Source organism: Mytilinidion resinicola, assembly GCF_010093595.1.
Source record: "Mytilinidion resinicola strain CBS 304.34 unplaced genomic scaffold BDZ99scaffold_11, whole genome shotgun sequence".
Lineage (NCBI taxonomy): Eukaryota > Fungi > Ascomycota > Dothideomycetes > Mytilinidiales > Mytilinidiaceae > Mytilinidion > Mytilinidion resinicola.
Window position 1 is genome coordinate 857,430 of NW_022985447.1, and position 15,607 is coordinate 873,036.

General features: G+C 50.0%; 7 protein-coding genes across 7 annotated transcripts; 5 read left to right on the plus strand and 2 right to left on the minus strand.

The window, feature by feature from the left end:
• The first annotated feature begins 1,277 nt into the window (after positions 1 to 1,277).
• BDZ99DRAFT_43298 (uncharacterized protein) lies at positions 1,278 to 2,519 on the plus strand. The gene has a single exon (XM_033717368.1). It carries the CDS (start codon positions 1,591 to 1,593, stop codon positions 2,344 to 2,346), a length of 756 nt encoding a protein of 251 aa, XP_033575939.1. The 5' UTR covers positions 1,278 to 1,590; the 3' UTR covers positions 2,347 to 2,519.
• Positions 2,520 to 3,146, plus strand: BDZ99DRAFT_43228 (uncharacterized protein). The gene has a single exon (XM_033717325.1). The coding sequence runs from the start codon at positions 2,693 to 2,695 to the stop codon at positions 3,092 to 3,094; it is 402 nt and encodes a 133-aa protein (XP_033575940.1). The 5' UTR covers positions 2,520 to 2,692; the 3' UTR covers positions 3,095 to 3,146.
• A 1,990-nt stretch (positions 3,147 to 5,136) lies between these two features.
• BDZ99DRAFT_463826 (geranylgeranyl pyrophosphate synthetase) lies at positions 5,137 to 6,995 on the plus strand. Its single transcript, XM_033720158.1, has 3 exons — positions 5,137 to 5,834; positions 5,896 to 6,222; positions 6,289 to 6,995. Exons 1-3 carry the CDS (start codon positions 5,386 to 5,388, stop codon positions 6,680 to 6,682), a joined length of 1,170 nt encoding a protein of 389 aa, XP_033575941.1. The 5' UTR covers positions 5,137 to 5,385; the 3' UTR covers positions 6,683 to 6,995.
• A 166-nt stretch (positions 6,996 to 7,161) lies between these two features.
• Positions 7,162 to 10,559, plus strand: BDZ99DRAFT_418542 (uncharacterized protein; the record flags this gene model as incomplete). The annotated part of the gene is made up of 4 exons (XM_033716855.1): positions 7,162 to 7,660; positions 7,723 to 8,679; positions 8,963 to 10,443; positions 10,520 to 10,559. Coding segments are annotated over exons 1-4 (2,952 nt in total), but the record flags the coding sequence as incomplete, so codon positions are not given.
• A 1,000-nt stretch (positions 10,560 to 11,559) lies between these two features.
• Positions 11,560 to 12,666, plus strand: BDZ99DRAFT_488794 (3-oxoacyl-reductase; the record flags this gene model as incomplete). Its single annotated transcript, XM_033722935.1, has 6 exons — positions 11,560 to 11,613; positions 11,670 to 11,792; positions 11,876 to 12,180; positions 12,210 to 12,369; positions 12,421 to 12,504; positions 12,556 to 12,666. The coding sequence occupies 6 exons, from the start codon at positions 11,560 to 11,562 to the stop codon at positions 12,664 to 12,666; spliced, it is 837 nt and encodes a 278-aa protein (XP_033575943.1).
• Positions 12,667 to 12,871: 205 nt separating this feature from the next.
• Positions 12,872 to 13,220, minus strand: BDZ99DRAFT_463828 (uncharacterized protein; the record flags this gene model as incomplete). Its single annotated transcript, XM_033720159.1, is given in 2 exon segments — positions 12,872 to 13,188; positions 13,200 to 13,220. A coding segment is annotated over 1 exon segment (174 nt), but the record flags the coding sequence as incomplete, so codon positions are not given.
• Positions 13,221 to 13,435: 215 nt separating this feature from the next.
• On the minus strand, positions 13,436 to 15,579 carry BDZ99DRAFT_389434 (MFS general substrate transporter; the record flags this gene model as incomplete). The annotated part of the gene is made up of 6 exons (XM_033715638.1): positions 13,436 to 13,548; positions 13,600 to 14,162; positions 14,264 to 14,575; positions 14,839 to 15,125; positions 15,204 to 15,273; positions 15,386 to 15,579. The coding sequence occupies 6 exons, from the start codon at positions 15,577 to 15,579 to the stop codon at positions 13,436 to 13,438; spliced, it is 1,539 nt and encodes a 512-aa protein (XP_033575945.1).
• Between the last annotated feature and the right edge of the window lie 28 nt (positions 15,580 to 15,607).

Here is a 15,607-nt window from a genome sequence, read left to right on the forward strand (position 1 = left end):
CGAGATAAAACGTATGTCTTATGCGCCTTATCCGTTTGCCAGGGCAACGCCTGGGCAGTGAGCGCAGATTGGGCCTTTATGGCTGATTTTCGACAAACTTTAAAATCGAGTGGACCAGCATCTCCTCAAAATCTTCTCCAGGTCGCTGTATCTACGCCCAATAATAAGCATTTCGTCGCTTGTGAGCTTGATACTCCATACAACGCCACGAACGGCGTGTACTGCTGAGGCTTACTTATCCTCAAGGCGTTCTTTTTTTCATGTCTTGTAGGCCCTCATACGGGTCGAATAAACTCGCGTGGCTTTACCATAAGGCTCAAATTATTTGAGGATCTAAATCTGTCATATTCGCCATCCAGAAGTAGCCTACTTAGGTACACGGTGTACAGAACCGTGCCCCACGTGAGTCGAGCCTCGTTTTCTTCGCTCTGTGAGTTGTTTTCTCCTCTTCTCCACTGTTCTTTTCTGGGCCACAGCCTCAAATTTAAAGCCCAGGGGAATAACGTTGGCACTGTACGTCTTGTTTCCATGATCCTCCCAAAGTTCGGAAATCTTATACCTGCTTCTACCACGGTAGATTTGCTCGTCTATAAAGCTGTCGGTTCCTCGGAAAGGTCCTGCTCGCTGGCTGCTCGTGTCGTCGGAGATGCCGCCCAATAGTGTCGGAAGTCGCGTAATGCTTGCTGTGCCTGCCCAGCCCTATCGTTTGAACTTCTCCAGATCATCGTTTGGATTGGCTGATGTTTATAGGTCAAGATTTGTTTTAGAGACTACGCATCATAAATGGAAGACGACTCCCCGGGGTTTCGCTACGAGAATGGGAGCCTCGTAGGTCCTGAGGACCCCGATTTTACCAATCAACTGAACAACGTTACTTTTAAGGACCTTGCTCTTCTCGGTAAGTCTGCCATCATCTGTTCACAAGCAATCGCAGGTTGCCTCCTTGTCAAGAATGAGATCTGATTGGCCCTGACGAAAATCTAGGTATCCCCAGTCAACCGGACGACTTGGGACATCATTTCCAGGAACAGTTCGGTGAGTTATCGTCGTTTCCTGAAGGCGTTGCCTTGGCTGACAGAAACAGGTGCGCTAGAATTCTCTCCCGACATTTTGGCCGACGACGACATTGATATCACGGATGAAACCGCGGCTGTGGTCCCAGATCACCCTCAATCACTGGATGAGACTGCGGGATTGACTCGTCCTCCCGACAAGAGGCTCTCAAGAGTGACCGGTGACGTCGAGCGTCTCTCGATAGAAGCGCTACACGGACTACAGCTCCCGACCCCAGATGCTAGCCAGACTCCTTCATCGACGGCGATCTCACCGCGGACCACCGCACGACCCATACAGTCCCAAAACGCGTGCTCATCGGAGCTTACAAGGAAGGGTGGCAGGAAAGCCAAGAGCCGCCCGGGAGAGCTCCCGGGCTCGGTAGAAGCGATCAAGCGGGAAAGGAACCTGGAACGCAACAGAAATGCGGCGGCCCGCAGCCGCAAGCTTCGAAAGGACAAAAATGCCAACCTTGACGAGGCAGGTCTTCGGCTTGACACTTTTCAGATCCACCTCACAGTCGAGAGAGACGTGCTGATGGAAGAGCTGGTAAAGACGGTGGTAGAACTCATTGACCTGGCTCATCTGAGATACAAGCAGGGGGCTGAAATTGCAGCGGAAGCCCTTCGAAAGATGCAGAACGGTAAACCGGACGGTACATTGTTTCCTTTCCATATGTGGTTGGCGCTCAACACCTACTATAGCCAAGCGGAGCTCCGAAAACTACACGCAATGGGACCGACTTCTGGATGTCGAGAAAACGTTCAAGAACAGGATATGAACAATATTATTGACGAAGCCAACAAGGAACGTCAATACGCACACAACTTCTCAGAAAATGCCCTTCGAGTGCTGCAGAATGGTTTGCCAGACGGCAGGCGCTATCCCTTGAACCTGTGGACGTCGCTTCGTGGCCTTGTTTCCGAAGAGTCACTCTATGAGCTGTCCGAGAAGGGGCCCACTCCCCATTACTGGAGGTCCGATTCAATGCCGAAACCTGATCCGAGGAAGGCTCGGCGAGCACATGACCCAAACTGGAAGAATGTGCCAGCAGAAAGCCCACGTAAGTGCTGGGTTTCTTCCTGTATTTCTCATCCGCACATAGATACCAACAATCTTTTCCTGGTGTTCGATAGGGCCGCATTTAGCCTTGAATGCAGCACGGCAAACTATTGTGAAGATGTCACTGCGAGCTCGTCAGTTGTACTATCATGGCACGCGGGGCATGAAAAAGGTGGCACACTAATTCTAGAACAAGCTGTCTTGTGTGTACACCTGTCTGCCACTGTTTAGGTTACTTCAATGTATTTTCAGGGATCTAAAGAAGATAGATGCCCTTGGTCTTGGGCTATGTGGAACTTTGTTGAAGCACTCCATGCAGTGGCAGACAGCTGTACACACGGACAAAGTACTTGATGAGTGTGCCACTTTTTTCGTACGTGCATGGCTGTCGCTGTACCATGAAAAGGCTTGTGATGGTAGGGTCCTTGCATGTTCCTTTTCATGAGTGGTCTCCCATTCCCTCTTGACTCCGATACGTTCACAAGAGGTTTCATCCATCCACTAACACTTACCAGGCGAACAAGAGCAAGAGCCATTACCACAGGACTTCCCCCCGCAGATTCCTCATGTGCAGGTTATGCAGGGGAGTGGTCCCTTGGGTCAGTCGCAGCAATTACAACACCTCGGCATGCCTTCAGGCATGAAAGACGGTCTCAAGCCCTCCGTGAATCCATCGACCCAGCAGCCACATTTCACGAATCCGTTCGGGTATAGTCCGGCGGAACCTCACCAGCAACCTCAAGCTGGCTTCCATCATGTTAATCCATGGCCTTCGTATATCCAAGGTCAGGAGCAAAGTGAGCTGCCGCAAGCAACTAGCCTTCCACATCTGGCGCCTGCACCTCGAGAGGAGCCACGTGCTGACTCGCATCACGACTATGTGGAAATGCAGCTCTGCGCGAACTTCGGCCATTATGTCCCGTCGGGCAGGTGGGACGTGGATATTACAAGCGGAAAGCAGGTCTGGCGGCTGATGTAGTCCTAGGCGTCTGGACTTGGCTGTCACGCTAGGCACGAAAAAAGTGGCATACTCATCTCGTGTGTACACCTGTCTGCTACTGTTTGGGTTGCTTCAACGTATTTTCAGGGATCTAAAGAAGATAGATGCTCTCCACCTTGGGCTATGTGGAAATTTGTTGAAGCAACCCAAACAGTGGCAGACAGGTGTGCACACGAGACAGCTTGTTCTAGAATTAGTGTGCCACCTTTTCCATGCCCCGCGCGGCTGTATTGTTTTTGATGCGTGGCTGTATTGTTTTCGACGCGTGGCTGCATTGTTTTCGAAGAGCGATACCCGATGATCCTGCGTTTTGACATTGTTACTGATTTGATGCTAATTAGTGCTGTATTTTTGAATTTAGTAATGCGGGTATTCGTTTTGCAGACAAAGAAAGAGAAGAGCGGGCTCCCCAGCGGCGTGACAGTCGGGTCGTGTTGCTGGGTAGCAAGGATATCTGCAAGTTATTCTATTGCGCTTACAACGAATACGTAATACTGCGATTTTCTCAACGGCAGCCCGTTGACAAAATCATACCAGAGGGGAGTTCCTGAGCACATCGAGTATCGAAGCATCCCGAGCGGTGGTAGATAATCTGGTGCAAGTCATTCCCTGTTCTCGTATAGAAGACGAAATGTCATAGTAGATAGAAAGACGTAATATCATAATCATAGTAGATAGAGAGACGTAATATATCAAGTAGGAAAGATGCAAAGGTGATCAAAGTTGAGGCCATGAGAAAGAAGGAAATGACAAAATAAGGAGATGTGTGTCTGTGTCTTTCCCGAAAAACTCACAGTCATGGTTCCATGAATCATGGTGTTGGAGAACTCTTCTCCAATCTAGAATCTAGACTCAGTCTTGAGTTGAGGTAGATCTGAGCAGTATGATTGGCTGTCGGAGGTGAATCCTCGAAACTTAGTGAAAAGCCAACGCAACAGCTTCCGTCATGGCCATGAGTTGATCATCAAGGAACCAATGACGTAACGAGATGTGGCCCTTCAAAGGATGAATGAGGTTAAGCTAGGTGAAAGCGGAGACAAATACGAATAATGGGATATCTGAGGCTCTAGAACTTTCGGATTAATGAGCATGAAATAGCGGAACCCACAAAGGTAAAGGTGGAAATCAATCACGATAGACGCGTAGCACCCATGGTCCAGCCGCCCCACGGAGTAATTCCGGATGGCTGGCGCCATGTCATCGTAGGCGTAGATGAGACTGATAGAGTATTAGGCGCTTGAACCGGTGCAAAACGCTATGCAAAACCTATTGAGTGCGGAGAGCATTGACCTCGGATGTAAGATACACCGTGTGACGAGTTAGAGTATTGTTCCTACGTTGCTGTGGTCCGGTAGGTAGCGTGCGACTCTGGATGGATGCATTTTGATTCAATCTGTGCGGTGTGAGCCTCCAGTGCTTCTAGCTACGGTGCAGTGGCTTCATACTCAATGATTGTCCCCAATAAGCATGCAATTGCACGGGCTAAGGGAGGTGCTTGAATGATATGTGCTAAATGAGGGGTGTTGAATGATGTGTGCTGATGGCGGTGAGGAGAGTGTTGATGTGGATATCTCAGGTAGATGAGGTTTGGAGAGCAAGATGCCACGCTACCGTAATAATCACGTGATCTAGAAGCGTCTTGCATAAATTTGCTAGTCGTGTTCTCTTGTGGAGGCAGCAGTGAATTATGCGCGCGGGTTCCTCGCCATCGTAGTCTACCGATAGAGATAGATGAAGCAAAAAGCGAGTAGCATTCCTAGATTGGGAGGCTTGAAGACGGTAGTGAAACAAATTTTATAGCGAGAAAAGATCGCCTTGAAGAGATCGATAATCCCTGGACTAACCCCTGGTGTTTTTACGCAGCCAATCTGAACAACCCCGCGCCCAACAGACCCTGGCCGCCGAGCATGTGAAAAGCGCGGCGAGGCGTGCAGGCGTCCAGGCTACGTAGTAGCTGTCTTGAAGGATTGACAGCTCCAGCTCCAGCACATCACCACCTCCGCCCTCTGCCACCGCCAGCACTAAGCTATATCGCAGCAATCCGAGTCTGTCAGGCCGACTATCTACGTCCATCTTGCCCCAAATTTCGAGTCTCATCTGGGCTGAGGGTACGCGTTCTGGCACAGCTTGTGCCGCAGTCGTGAATAGCATCGCGCCGCGGCCTCGTGCCCGCAGGCAGCACCCACGCATCGTATTAGTGCCATCCCAACCCTCTCCACCTATAAATACAGCTGCCGTCGACATCAGCGGCCATCTTCTTCGGTTTCAGCATGGTCGTGGAGAACCCTAGCTCCCCAAATGCCATCCCTCCGCGAACCAGCTCGCACGGCATGACCAGCAGCATCTCGAGCATCTCTGGTGTAGCGCGCCTGCCCTCCAAATCTGTCCTCCGCCCACTTTCCGAAATAGACTGGATAGCCCAGGGCAAGAAGCATACGTCGCCCGTCTCGCACACACATCCATACCCAGTTCCCATGACGCCGCCGCCGCCGGATCCGCTTCGCGGCATTGGGCATGAACTCATACACCAGAAGCACGCACCGTGGGACGAGGATAAGGAGAAGATACTGTTAGGGCCGTATGAATACCTCTACGGCCACCCAGGCAAGGACATGCGGGCGCAGCTCGTGGGCGCCTTTAACATGTGGCTCAAGGTGCCAGCGGAAAGCCTGGAGGTGATCACAAAAGTGGTGGGAATGCTGCACACAGCTTCCTTGCTGTAAGTAAAGCTTCTGGAGGGACTCCACATGAACAGAAAGCTAATTGAGCTACCCTCACAGTGTCGACGACGTAGAAGACTCGTCCCTCCTTCGACGCGGCGTCCCGGTGGCCAACCGGATCTTCGGTACTGCCCAGGTTATCAACAGCGCAAACTATGTCTACTTTCTCGCCCTACGCGAACTATCGAAACTCTCGAATCCCGCCATGATCGACATTTTCACCGAGGAGCTGCTGAACCTGCACCGTGGGCAAGGCATGGACCTGTACTGGCGCGACTCGCTGACTTGTCCTTCCGAGGCCGATTACTTGGAGATGGTGGGGAACAAAACAGGGGGGCTGTTCAGGCTAGCAATAAAGCTCATGCAGGCGGATAGCAAGATTGACATGTTAGTTCCAACATACTCCCCATCCGACCTATTGAGCGGCGGTCAACTGACAATGATTTTCTGCAGTGACTGCGTACCCCTTGTCAACGCCATCGGCCTCCTCTTTCAAATCCTCGACGACCATCTCAACCTCTCCGCCTATTCTTCCGCCAAAGGGCTCTGCGAAGACTTGACCGAGGGCAAATTCTCCTTCCTCATCATCCACGCTATCCGTGCCGATCCCACCAACCTCGTCCTCATCAACATCCTAAAACAGAAAACAACAGACGAGGAAGTTAAGAAGTACGCCGTGAGCTACATGGAGCGCACGGGAAGCTTCCAGTACAGCAAAAGGTGTGTAGAGGAATTGAACGCCAAGGCGAGACACATGGTGCAAGATCTAGAGCGAAGTTTAGGCGAGGACGGAAAAGAAGGCGCAGAGGCCATGAGGGGCTTTTTGGCCAGGCTGGTCGTCAAATGAGCGTTGGTTTTATTTGATGTGTAAATGTTGTTGCCTGGAGATATACGGTGGGTCTAATTAATATAGGGGTGGGGAGAGTATCTGGCATGTTCTTGGAGTGGCATGTATGAATGATCGGCTATTTTGTAACCATTTTGAGCTGGCTACGGTCGATGTCTCCATAGTTTCCCGCTTTCACGATACCTGAATAATACCTGCCCTAGGCAGCTCTAATATGGCATCGGAAGAGCTGAAGTACTGGAAGTGAGCTCAAACCTGTAACTAGGCCTCTATTTCATATAGAATAGAGTATAAAATAACATAGATATTGAGCCTTAGTATGTGGTATAATTGTAGATTTCGATTCTCTACACCCCGGAGCCAATGACGACACAAAGCAGCTACGCACGGGCCAAAGACTCACGATTTTTTTCACACCTTACCATCCCTAACTCACCTCTGACACAGATGCATTATTGAGAACTCCGGCTCGTTGGTAGGGGAGCCTTTGGCAGAGCGAAAATCATGACAGAATCACCTGCGGAAGACTCTGACACGAGTCAAAGCCGCATTTCTTCCGGACAGGATGAACCGAAACGCTCACAAAATTCATTCTCCAAGCTCCGCAATGCCTGGAAATGGTTGGACATCGATTTGCACACCTTTTTGCAAATGGTAAAGTTTGCTTTGCCGCCGACGATTGGCCTATGCATTTTCCAGTCTGATAGTATCTCAAGTACGTTCACGACAGTGGGCTACTTGGTTGCAGTGGGCGGTGTCCTAGCCTCAACTTTAACACCTAGAGCGGCCTTCCTTCAGAATATCATCGTAGACGTCTTTGCAATTTCAGTGGCTACCGCGGTAGCGTTGCTGGCAATGTGGAGTGCCATTCAGGCTCGGAAGCACACTACGGCCCCAGGATCGCCATTATCTGACTATAACTCGTCAGCCGCTGCCGTCGTTGGTGTTTGGCTTTTCGCTACCGTGTATTTCATCAATGTACGTCACTTTTGCCTTTCTTGTGTTTCTGTACCATTGCCCATGGACTGAACCATATCCAGTGCCTCAAATCAGCAATGCCACAGTTCAGGTTTGCCTACGTTATGGCCTCGATAATAATAATTGTTACTTTAGCCTCGGCTCCTCAGATAACCGAAGTAGATGCAGCGCTCAGGATTGCTAGACAGTTGTTCGGGGCCTTGCTGCTCGGCCTTGCTATTGCCACTGGTATATCTCTTCTCTTCCGTCCATCGACTTCGCGGAAGCTAGTCCTACGGAATATCAGCGACTATCTGACCAGTATACGGAAAGTTCTCGAAGCCCAGTCGACGTTTTTGAAAAGTATAGAAAACAAGAATATGTTTCATTCATCTTCGGAATCCGAGTCGCTCCGCAGTGAGCTCAAGAAACTTCGCCTGGTCAACAATAAGCTGTTCTCTGACATGAAATTTGCCAAGAAAGAAATAGCATACGGCTATCTCGAAGCCAAGGATCTGTCAGAGATACATCGCTTGCTCCGCGCTGTGTTTCTTCCTATTGCTGGCATGAATCAGATGATTGACATCTTTGAAAGGCTGGCCAAAATGCATGGATGGAGTACCCTTCCTCGAAACGAACGAACGGATCCTGAAACGGAGAGCGAGCGAATCATAATGGGAGAGTACGAGGGCATGATGCAAGCTCTCCATAGCCCCGTTGGAGATATCTCCAATTCCATGTACGAAGCCATCGATCATGTCTCGACTGTCCTCAAGCTTGCAAATCCCGTGCCACAACCCGCTGACGAAGAGGCCGATTCGACTTCTTCGCCAGGCCATGATGGGTTTTCGCAATATCTAGAAGGAAGGATTGACTTGTTTGACGAGAAACGCAAGATTATCCTGAAGTCTTGGGTTGACGACACAAACGTTACCCTCTCGCCAGTCAAGACCAGGAACAGCGTGTGGCTAAACACATCCGTGGAAAATGACGATTTTTTCGCAACACATAAACAACGGCAGCTTTTCGTACTACTTTACGTGAGTCTTATTTCATCAGGCCGTGTCCAATCCACGCTACTGTATCTTGCCATTTATTTGTGCATACTATTTTGCCAATGCTTGGATGATTCCCTCCATTCGAAGGAGAGCTTGGCGTTTGAAAATGAATAGACCTTGTTTGGGTAGGCACCACCGTGTCGGCGTCCGATCAAGAGCATTTAGGCGCCGTCCAAATTCAGCGGACTCAAGCGACAGGGACACATAAGTGTACTCAAATAACGTCGCGAAATTTATTTGTGGTCTCTACTGACGATTCATACAGATACTCTATCTATATTGGGCATCAAGCCAAGCACTGCTAAAGCTCGTCCAGTTCGCCGACACTCGATTCAAGAAAGGAACCATGTCTAAACAACGATTTCTTTTCCCAGGCCGCAAAAATGTTAAGAAGTTCTTGAGGCTCTCATCAATGGTGACCAAAGACGAAGACGACGATTGTGAATCAGCACCTGATCCAATCCACGATCTAGGCGAAGCGTTTCACTCTCGTAAAGACCCAGAACACCTTCCTGCCGAGGGCTGGCTGCAAGAGATCGGAGAGATCTTGCGAGCCATCGCAAACATGTTCCGATCTAAACATTCATCGTTTGGCTTCCGAGTTGCATGTGCCATCATGTCGGTCGCGGTCTTGTCCCTAATACGACAAACCCAGCATTTCTATGTCGAACAGCGTATATTTTGGGGGGCCATTTATTGTGCCCTGTCCATGGTACGAACGGCAGGTCAATCGATGTTTATCTTCTTCCTCCGAGTATGTGGCATTCTTGTCGGAGCAGCCGCAGCATATCCGGTGTTCTATATTACCGATGGCCACAGTCCGGGGGTCCTCGTCATTTACTTCCTCTGTGTAACAATGTTCGCCTACATTCCAGTCAAAGCACCGCGACTTGCTCTTGTCGGCATCATGGCTACCGTGACTACCACTATCATCATTGGGTACGAACTCCAAGTAAAGAAGATCGGACAGACTGTGGCAACATCCAACGACCAAAAATACTATCCACTTTACCTTCTAGCGCCATACCGGGCCGTGGTGTGTATGGCTGGCATCGCGGTCGCCTTCATATTCACCGGCTTTCCATTCCCGATTTCCGAGCGTTCTGAGGTCAGGAAATACCTCGGAACCGCACTATACCTTGGAGCCCGTCACCATGCGGTGGTTCAAGCTACGATAACGGCACGCATTCATCGCGGTGAAGGCGATATGAAGCTGAAAACGAGCCCTGGCCGCAGACTAGAAACGGAGCGAACAAAACTGTTCACGAAACAGTTGATACTAGTGTCCAGATTAAGAGAGTTATCGGACTTCACGAAGTGGCAGGTTCCTCTGGATGCCCGATTCCCGAAGGCAACTTACGACTCAATTATCAATGTATTCGAGAACTTGTGTACTTACACTGCTCTTATTGGTTATGCGTCTACGTCATTCGTGATTCCGCAGGAGGGGTTATCAGAGGAACATTCGGCTTGGCAAATTACGCTCACCAACCTTCTCAAGAGCCTTCAGCATACCGCCGATGATGTCTCAAGCGTGTTGTGTCTTCTATCTTCGAGTATTCTCAACGCCCAGCCGCTCCCGCCGCATCTCCGTCTACCACGGCCTTACGAACTTGTAAAGCGTCTGCAGACCATGGACAGGGACGTGCTTGATGTAGAACATGTTGCGGAGCCAGCTTATTCGGGGTTTGCAATTATGCAAATTGCGAGCAAGGCCGTGATTGCGGATTTGCGCACACTTACAGAGTGAGTTGGAGATCTTATACCGTTGAATAGTTGACACTACAGCTATCAATAAAGGCGCCTTTGCTAACCCACATAGTCTTATCAGAGAGCTCGTGGGAGAACTCGACTTCTCTTACCGCTATAACGGGCCTTGGCCGGATGCAGAAAGCCAGGAAAAGGGGAAGAGGTCTTGAATGTTTTAGTCACCGGGGTTGGGGCGTTCTATATTCCGATCGCTCCTTTATCACTGAGAAAAGTATTGGATGATTAGCACATCCCACCGCCAATTCATATGTTTTACCCGCCGTCACCGCTGCCATCTTCGATCCTTTCGATGTTGTACATACCACTGGAAGCAGTGGCATCTAGGTAAGCTCCATAGTATCTCCATCCCTCTAGAACTCCGCTGATGAAGTTAGAATCAGATATGGCATCAGCGAAACCGTATCGACAGTTGCAATTCTCGAATGCCTGCACGCTTTCCTCGCACATTCTGCACTCTTAATGTTGCCCTCTTGAACGATGGACAACGTGAAGCTAAGTCGAGAGGAATTGCAATCACACTGCTTATAGCTTCATCTAATATAGGAGCTTAAAGGTACAGCAGATTTTAAACGATAAATGGTAGCGAAAGACAACAAATGCTAGTAGTATTCAAGAAACGGCTACTGAGGTCACGTGAGATGACCACCGACCACTTCTCCCACGAATCTTTGGGTCCAAAAGAGGATCGCTACTCGACTAATATCCACGGTACCAAAAGCTGTGCCCATTAATGCAGTTTACAGTCGTTTGATTTTCCCGCCACGGTTGGCTAGAATATGGGTACACATCGCGGGCACCAATTGGAAATCGACTTCCGAATGTAGACGTCCCATTCCAGCGCCATCACGACGGATGTCGTTACCGATCTTCTGAACCACTCGCTCCTTTCCACCTGTAGCGCTTATGCTCACGTAAGTAGCGTTTGGGAGATCCGAAACACGGCTAGTATGCTGGGCGATTTGGAGCGAATTGATAAATTTCGCTTCCTGGGATTGAGCCTCTTCTTGTAGCCTTCACTGTGCTTGCAGAGATTTTACTCAAATTCAAGAGGGTCTCATCACCATCCGAAAGAAAGATCTGTGCCATTGAGAGATGTCTCACCTTGAAGCCGGAAGCCTTTTCAATGTCAAGGACATGTTGTTTGTGGTCAGTCTTATCAGAGAGCTCGTGGGAGAACTTGACTTCTCTAACCGCTATAACAGGTCACCGGTGGAGGTACCGGAATTGGAGCTATGTTTTCAAGAGCTCTTGACATCAACGGCGCGGCAAAGGTCTACATCATCGGCCGTCGGCTCGAGAAACTCCAAGAAGTCGCGCAATCAGCGGTATGAGCATTTAACATTATTTGCCGGGTCTCAGCTTCTCTATTCCTGTCATCACCTGAGACATCTTAATAATTCTAATGCAGACAAATAACAACATAATTCCGATACAAGGCGACATCACCTCCAAAGACTCCCTCGCATCCATCGTTGAGCGGATCACCTCCGAAGTTGGTTTCGTCAATGCCGTGATTGCGAACTCGGGCGCCGCGGGCCCTAGACTCGATGCTCTTCCAAAGTCGCCGCCGCCTTCTCTTGCGGAACTTCATAACTTCTTCTGGGCGACGCCCCCTACTGACTTCAACGAGACCTTCTTTGTCAACACGACCGCGGCGTTTTACACGCTACTCGCGTTCCTACCGCTGCTCGACGCAAGTAACAAGGACGCAGTGTAAAGAGCCAGTTTATAGCAACGAGCAGTATTAGTGGGTTTAGTCGCAGACCGGGAATGGGGTATGCATATGCGGCGAGTAAAGCTGCGGTCATTCATCTAGTGAAGCAGATGAGCACGTGCTTGGCGGACTACCACATCAGGTGCAACAGCTTCTGCCCTGGTATCTATCCAAGTGATATGAGTCAAGTAAGTTCTTGCCAGTCATACGAGTAAGGCCTAGCTAACGATAGTGTCTAGGGTATGATGGGTAAGGATGATCGCACCGCAATGGGTTCGGTCAGTGGAGATGTCGTCCCACTTACTAGAATCGGGACTGATGAAGTAAATTCCCACTCCGTGGATGTAAGCAGACCTTGCCACTAATGCTTACAGGATGCCGCCGGCGCACTTCTGTTTCTTTGCAGCCGGGCTGGGGCGTATATCAACGGGAACATACTCATCTCAGATGGTGGGCGAATGTCGATTGTACCGGCTACGTATTGAACTTATGGAGGTTCGACGCTGACAAGTGCTTGAACGATCTGAGGAGGCCTCGGACGCCGACTGGGTAGTTCACCAGAGAATCAATTCTGTCACACACAAGACCAAATCTCGCGGTCGAAATTAGGTACGTGAGAAAATGAGCGTCAGGATTGACATTCAAGTCGCGTAAAACATTTATTAGCTACATTGCCAGACCATTTCCAAAGGGGAGGGCTAATCGTACACCCCCTAACGAATAATCGTACACCCCCTTTCGAATGATCATACACCCCCTACTTTACCGCTTCTGATTGGCTCGGAGGTCCGGCAGGAAGCCTCCGAACATTCACCCTTACGTCTATCTGCACGTGCATCTCTGCCGTATGTAAGCTCGTACGTGAGACTATACGTGAGGCTATACGAATCGACATGGCTATACAGCCTCTCCGTTTTACGGCGCATCCTTTCCGATTTGTATAGCCTCACGTACAGCCTCACGTACAGCCTCACGTACAGCCTCACGTACAGCCTCACGTACGAGCTCACGTACGGCCGTATATACAGCTGCACAAATCAGATAGGCTGCGCTGGAGGCTACATGGCCGCATTTGGAGACAGCATTCGGAATTAGTGAGCAGGTGAAGCGAGCCAATCGGAAGCTCTGGAGTAACCCTCTAAGCCAGTAAGAAGGCGGTGAAGTGACAGGGGAGTAGGGGGTGTACGATTAGTCATTAGGGGGTGTACGATTAGCCCTCCCCTTTCCAAACGTGTCAACCGGCAAGACAAACGATTACGGGTGTGCCTCGATATGTTTCCGATGATACTTCTCGCCAACAGTCTCCTCATCTCCTTTCCGTCCCTGCAATGTCGCTGCAACAGACCGCGTCATCAACTTGTCGATATCTATGGATACTGTTAGTACTGCGAGTCTTAAGTTCGTGATGGTAAACGAACCTGGGATAAATATGCTAGCGATAATGGCCAGTCCTCCGAATGCTATGCTCACAAGGAAAATTGTTCGATACGCATCCATGTATGCATGCTTGTATGCAACTGATCCTGCGGCAAGGACCTTGGGGGTCAGACCTTTCACGGCGGCAAGAAGTTTGGGAGACCCGCCGGCTGCGATGGCCGTCATGTAGTCGGCTACACTAGTAGCTGGCAGACCTGCGGCGATGACGGCAACGGGGACTTGAGATGGGATCGTCTCCCCAACTCGGGTCGCAAGCACGACGCTGTAGATGGTGCTGGCGACAGTGCTGATGGCGCTGCGAGAGGATCCTGCAATGCCGGCAGCGGTACCAATTTCCTGCTGATCGGTGATGACGATGGTGCAGATAGGTAGGACCAAAGACTCATTCCAGCCGACGAAAATGGTCGCGATGAAGACGATTCCCATGGCGGCGTTCGGAGTGTCGGGAGTGCAGACAGCCATCAGACCCAAGAGAAGGGTGCCGAGAGAAATTACGGTGATACATTGATATTTCCTGTCAACGTCAGTAAATTCACCGCCAAGACTGCATTGGGTAAATATACCAAAATCCGAGGTTCTTCGCGATACTCCCTATGTTGCCGCCAAATTAGCCCTCATTCCAGACTCCACAAATAATACACAAACGTACCGCCGATTACCTCGCCGGTTGTGATACCAATACCAACGAGGCACGATACAATTCCAACCCAAGAGGTGCGACCGTTGCCGTAGACAGTTGCTGCCATCTGAGGCCAGATGATTGCTTGCGAGTAGTAGACGCTAGCACCGAGGGAGAGCGACAGCATCGCTGGCGTAAAGCCCTTGGTTCGGAAAATGTGCATCGGGATCAGAGGCTCCTTGAGATCGACTAGGGTCTCGTATAGGAAGAGGGCGACCAGGCAGAGGAAACCCACGACGATGAACGAAATGGTCTTCGGATCTTTCCATGGGTAAAGACTGTCACCACCTGACGAGAGACCCAGGATGAACTGAGTTGATTATACCCGTTAGTCTTCTCGCACTCTGAAATTACGATGAAGATAGAACTTACTAGGATTAGGCCCGCAGTGTATAGGAGAAGACCGATGTAATCGAAATTCTTCAGATATAACATCTTGGAGTCTTTACCGTGCTTTTGATGGAATTTGGGCGGGAAATAAAATGCCGCATACAAAATTGCTGTTAGGCCATTCAAGATGATCAAGAGGTAATAGCACCACCTCCATCCGGGACCAGTTTTGGTAATGAAAGAGGTCGAAATAGCAGCTCCGAAACCAGCAGTAGGCATGCTGAAGATGAAGATGATGGCGTTGGCAATGAAACGATGCCTCACCGGCACGATCTCGCCGCTGATGAATGAGTAGGAGTAACCTGTGCAGGCGGACAGCCCGACAAGCGTTTGTCCGCCAATGAGGACGGGAATCGTTTTAGCTGTGGACGCGATGATAGCACCGATGAGGCCGAGCATCGTTCCGCCTATGAAGAACCAACGGCGGCCGAATATGTCCTATTGTTGAGTATCAGCATATCGTATACGAAAGCTATTCAGCGCAATCTAAGATCGGACGGCGAGGGACCAACGTACTGATAGACGTCCCACGAGCAGGAGGCCAACGGCCAGACCAATGGTGTACACGAGCGAAAGCCAGATGATGCTGCTTGAAGGACCCAAAGCTACACTGATGTCTCCAAGCACTGGTGCTATCAACGCAAAACCAGCAGTCGACGCCTGCGAAAACCTCGATTAGCTTCAAAACGGAGAATGACGAGGAATCACTTACCGCCAAGTTCATTCCAATGGCAAGGAAAGTTCCTATAAAGTACGGTGATCGCCAATAACCTGCGGGCAATTCTTCAGACTCGACAGCGAAGCCATGGGCAGCGATAGTGTCTTCGCGCTGCAACTCATTGCTGTTGTTGACATGCTCGATAACTTCTGAGTGCTCCTTTTCGACGTCCATGATCTATGGCTCTGGAGTTACTTTGAGA

Excerpts from the sequence above, each read along its gene's own strand:
- BDZ99DRAFT_43298 (XM_033717368.1), top strand. The coding sequence starts at position 1,591 with ATGGAAGAGCTGGTAAAGACGGTGGTAGAACTCATTGACCTGGCTCAT.
- BDZ99DRAFT_43228 (XM_033717325.1), top strand. The coding sequence starts at position 2,693 with ATGCAGGGGAGTGGTCCCTTGGGTCAGTCGCAGCAATTACAACACCTC.
- BDZ99DRAFT_463826 (XM_033720158.1), top strand. The coding sequence starts at position 5,386 with ATGGTCGTGGAGAACCCTAGCTCCCCAAATGCCATCCCTCCGCGAACC. Across the intron at positions 5,835-5,895 it reads CTGCACACAGCTTCCTTGCT|TGTCGACGACGTAGAAGACT; the intron begins GTAAGTAAAGCT and ends CTACCCTCACAG. Across the intron at positions 6,223-6,288 it reads GCGGATAGCAAGATTGACAT|TGACTGCGTACCCCTTGTCA; the intron begins GTTAGTTCCAAC and ends GATTTTCTGCAG.